At 40.7% G+C, this 5,415-nt stretch overlaps 1 protein-coding gene across 1 annotated transcript; it reads left to right on the top strand.

The window, feature by feature from the left end:
• The first annotated feature begins 2,549 nt into the window (after positions 1-2,549).
• Positions 2,550-2,882, top strand: LOC135225323 (protein FAM200B-like). The gene has a single exon (XM_064264655.1). It carries the CDS (start codon positions 2,550-2,552, stop codon positions 2,880-2,882), a length of 333 nt encoding a protein of 110 aa, XP_064120725.1.
• Positions 2,883-5,415: the final 2,533 nt, after the last annotated feature.

Raw genomic sequence — 5,415 nt, 5'->3', positions numbered from 1 at the left:
TAGTAGTGTGAGGGACTTTCCCAAGAGAACTTTAAGTAATTGTAACTTAATAAGACTATCTTGCAAGATGCCGAATGGCAAATTGATATTCTTATAACTAGTGGTAGCGAGTCAATAGGTGGTGTTTGTGTTACATAACTGCAGCGAAATTCATTAGTTTAAGTCTAATGTAATCAGATTCCTCAGAGGGAAGAAAAAGAGAATTACTTCATTACAAAGTAACCTTTCACCAGCAATGATCCTTCAGTTGGGAAGGTATTATATGTTTTTCCCATTTTGCCTTTCAGTAACGTAAAATTAACAGTTTAACAAGCACAAAAGCATCTCTTTCTATCTCACACACATATTTCTCTCATTGTGTGCCTGCCGCTCGTCCATCTATGCAGAAACCGCCAGTGTTGTGGTGGGATCACAAGCTAAAACCAAGAAACTCTCTAAAACCACACTTGTATGCACCACATACTTGACACACTCAAGGTGAGGAGCTGCGCTGTCCGCTGGATACGGCTGCTGTAACACAATATACAAACAAACAAACAAGGACTACAACAATTCAACATCAATACAACAAAAGACCACTGCACAAACAATCACTAACAACATAAAAAAACAACACGACAAGTCAGTACAACCACCTACAACATCAATGAACCACAACAACTCACCTACAGCATAACAGAACTCACAAGCTTAATAACCCTCCAACACACAAGCACAACAACTTCAGCAACACAGGCACAACAACTGTAAGTATACAATACCAACAATAATTCAAACAACAATTAAAAAACACACAACATAACTGACCATCAATGCCTTCAATACTGACTCCACTGCCTACCTTTTCTGACTGACTGCCCACAACTCTGATCATAAACTGACTCACTGACGGACATGCTAACCGCACCAGCAGACAACCCAGAACTCACCAACAAGCAATTCAATCGTTAACCATCCATCCACCAATTACGCCCTCTCTCTCTCTCTCTCTCTTTCAGAAAACCACAAACACATACTACACGATCTTAACAGCGATACCAACCACGAAAATTACTCTCTCACGCAACCCTTAAGATGTTATCAATTGCAACAAACAGATCGTTCCTCCATATTACCTCCCCCATTACATTTGACAACGTCTCCTTACACTCACAACCACCACATTAAATTGCCTTTCGCAATTCCCAAGGATGCTTGGAGCCAGGGCCCCTGGATCTCATTTGAGGACCCTTATTCAGATCCCCTCTATCTTTTTCACTACTATCCCTCCAAATCTCATTCACTATCTCATCCACACCTTCCAGCTCTGACCCCAATACTCCTTCATTTCTACTACCAAACTACTCAATCATAGTTCTAATAAACTCTTGCAAAGACTCATCCATACTAACCACCTCCTTACTGCTCTGCTCCCTTCCTACTGAAATCACACTCACCCCTGTTAATTCAAACCCACACACGCTATACATAGCATTCATTCCCTCAAAGTCATCTGCATTACACACCCTATCAACACTAACACCCCTATCATGCAGTTCATGCTTTTTCCTTCCATTCCCTTTCTCTACACCCTTCCACTTTCTTCCATACTCTACCAATACTAACTGTCGATTACCCAGGGTCATTTGTTCACTGACACTCAACTCATACTTATTCACCTTCAATCATTCACTCATCGCATTCTCCCGAACATACTGTCGCACACTAGAGGACCCACCCAACTGAATCCCCTTAACACAGTGGTTCTTAAGCCCTGGGTCGCGACCCAAAGTTGGGTCGCCAAGCCATTTTATTGGGTCGCTAAGGGTTTGCCGAAAATCATTATTTTCCCACTTCAAATGTTATAATTATATACTGTAATAATTAAAATTCATGATGCATTGTTTTAGGATTCTAAGCAGACCATGATTAAATAAAAACTCCGAAGCAGAAAATTTATTTGAAGTGTTTTGAAATTTCAATGTAAAACCAACAATTTGAAGTTTTCCGTATGATAAAATCTACCGTGGCTTTGGCAACACTGAAAATCTTGCTGCTCAGAAACTTTCAAATGACTTGCACAAGGTGATGCAGGAGGTAATTCAGATCGTTAATTTCATCAAAGCTAGGGCTCTCAACTCAAGGTGATTCTCTCAAATGTGCTATGACTTTGATTCTACACATATACATCATTTGTACCACTCTGAAGTTAGGTGGCTGTCACAAGGAAAGGTTCTTCAACGATTGCTTGATTTACGGACTGAGACCGAGATGTTTCTGACTGAAAAGAAACATCAATTGTCCCACAAATTCCCAGATTCAAACTGGTTGATGCAAGTAGCATATCTTGCAGATATATTTGCTGAGATTAATTCCCTGAATATGTCAATGCAAGGTCGTGATCAGACATTAGTTGGGCTTTCTGAGAAACTGTCATCATTCAAAGGAAAACTGAAGTTGTGGATGAATAAAGTAAAGGCAGGAAAAACAGCATCATTTCCCCCCTAAATATACTTCTAGAGAACGAAAGCTATTCTCTCAGCCAAGTCCAAGACACTATCGAGCAACACATGTCCAAGCTGGTCACAGAATTTGACCATTACATTCCAGAAAATGCACATAAATACAGTTGGATCAGAAACCTATTTAACATTGAAGCTGAAGACCTACCTGAGGAAATGTCAAACATCAACAACCTACAGGAGCAGCTCATTGAGATCCAGAGTGATGAAGCACTTCATTATGATTTTAAAAGGCAACATGAATCACTAAGCTCATTTTGGATAAAAGTGTACAAAGAAAAACCAATTCTTGGAGGTGAATCCATGAAAGCCCTCCTTCCATTTGCTACAATATATTTGTGTGAGGCAGGATTTTCTGCCCTGACAGTCACAAAGACCTAGTACAGAAACTGCCTACAACCTGAGGATGATCTAAGATGCAGTCTAACATCAAAATCACCCAGATTTGAGGAGCTGGTCAACACACTTCAGTGTCAAGGTTCTCACTGATTATAAGAGTAGTAGCACATTACATGTCAAGTTCTGAATAATTTTGAATTTCTCTCTCCACAGGGATATATCACAGCCTAATTATTCTATTTAATTTTATAGCATGAAACCCAAACATACCTTTTTGTGTTTGTGAGGCTAGCAATTATATGTTTGTATATTTTTTTTCCATATATCAGTGTTATTTATATGTGCTACTTGTATTAATAAACATCCCAGCATTTAATTTTGTTTCTGTAACCCGCTTTTAAAAGCATTATCATATCACTTGTAAAGACAATTTGTATTTCTATGTAGGCTTGGGTCGCCATGGTTGATTTGTGCAAAATTTTGAGTCACTGCCAAAAAAGGTTAAGAACCACTGCCTTAACACCTAGTTTCCTGAACTGTTAGTTTGCTTCACTCCCTTTCATCTACATACACTCGCTACATGGCCATTCATTCCACATTCGACACATTTCACTCGTGGCTCTCTACACATCCTTGTAAAATGTCCATTCTTCCCACAATTACTGCAAATCCCATTCACCACGACATCCACTCACTTTGCACCCTACCTGTCCACACCTGTAACATTTAATATACCTATCTTTCTTACACTCACTCACTAAATGCCCCATTTGCCCACACCTGAAGCACGCTCCTAACATCCACCGACATTCATTCTTCTTGTGTCCTGGCTTTCCACGCCTGTGACACTGCTGTTCTCGTTCACGACTAATTGACCCTACTCTTCCAATGCTTGGACTCTAGTGGTGAATGAATATGATTTCCAGCAGGGGATCAGTACACACTCGAGGGTCAATATCTCAGCATGTTACGAGTCACTGGTACAATTCCAAGGTTAACAATCTCTCTTAAGGCCTGTCCACACGACCGGGCCTGATCGGCGAACCTCCCATCTAACGGGCACACTTGACAGGCAAACCGTCAAATTGCCCGATGGGTCTTGTAGCAAAATCACCATGGTGGTGCCCAATGGCTTGAGCTTCGACTCTGGCAGACTTATGTTAACCATATACATTTCTTTTACTGAGCCATTCTTTGCACCATGTTCTCTTCTTCTTCTTCTTTTTCCTCACACACAAAGCAATTATCATGCTACACAATATCTTCTTCTTTGTGGTAGGCACCATGTTTATCGTACCGCACTGAACACACTACTGGCATTGTCGGGCACGCCCACCTCTCCATCGCCTCACCCGTGTGGACAACATTCACGGGTAAGCCCGCCAGAATTTGCCCGTCAACCCTGGAGCACACCGATCAGGCCCGCTCGTGTGGACAGGCCTTTAGGCTTTACTACACTTACGTTACTTGCTCTCACACTCCTATCAACCACTTGTTCTGCCATTCGCCTTGGCCCTTCCAAAACTGCTTCCCTATAACTCCTAAACTCTGGTACGCACTCAGCTACTTACCTCAGTCCTAATGATAACACTTCTACTTTCTTTCATAAACCTATCTAATTCATAATCCTCTACTGTTTCTAAAATATCATTCCACGTCAACCTTTCATTCGTCCATCTCATTTTCTCCTTATGTTTTAGATTAATAAACTCGTATATGCTCTCTGGTACACTCACCAATAATTTTCACACTTAACTCCTCACACTCATTTAGCCCTTCGTCCCCAAACTTTTTCCTAGCTAACATTTCTAACCTGCACACATACATTGACAACAACTCGCCAACATTCATCTTTGCCTCTCTAAAATCATGCTTTCTCCTATATCAAACGCTATCCTTTATCCTCTTTACCTGTTCCACAATCCTGGCTTTCACACTCTCATACGGCACATTCCCTACACTCATCATTACCCCATACATACACAACAAAAATCTCATAAAAAAGCTACCTTACTCTCTTGCCCAAACTCTTTTATTATCCCCATAGTTAGCCACACAATACCTCTCATACTCTTTAAAAATGTCCCCACTACCACATTCCTCATATTTCTCACATCGGCGTGTTCCTCTCATATGCACCGCCTTTTGCACTTCCTGCTCACTCTCACTCTCGCTACCTCCATTCTGACCTTTCTTACCCTCCTCCAAATATAATGAAAAAAAAAACAGTAAAGTTTGGGTGTAGTTTGCAGTCTCTTTTGTCTCTTTTTCTGAACTTTTCCCATTTTTGTCCTTTTGTGAATATGCATAGCTACCCCTGGTTATCCCCTCTTAGCTGTGCTCCCCTGTTTTATGAAGCTAATCTACTTTAAGTGCTGTTGTTCCCTTGAATGAGATTTACTAGTTCTCACTGCTGAATGATCTCCCAGTATTGGCAGTTGCTACAAGAATTTACTAATGGAGATACTGTAAGTCGGTGTCTGTGTTTCACACCCTCCCATTCAATACAATAACTTTCTGTGAAGTAATTCAGTCATTTCTTACACTTTGAGGGAATTCTGAGAACGTAAGATTT

The sequence above is a fragment of the Macrobrachium nipponense genome, chromosome 13, assembly GCF_015104395.2.
Source record: "Macrobrachium nipponense isolate FS-2020 chromosome 13, ASM1510439v2, whole genome shotgun sequence".
NCBI classification, from domain to species: Eukaryota; Metazoa; Arthropoda; class Malacostraca; order Decapoda; family Palaemonidae; genus Macrobrachium; species Macrobrachium nipponense.
The sequence above is the reverse complement of the archived record's forward strand: the minus strand, read 5'-3'. Positions and strand labels throughout refer to the sequence as shown.

What these genes read in the sequence shown, in the direction of transcription:
- LOC135225323 (XM_064264655.1), top strand. Translation starts at nt 2,550, where the DNA reads ATGTCCAAGCTGGTCACAGAATTTGACCATTACATTCCAGAAAATGCA.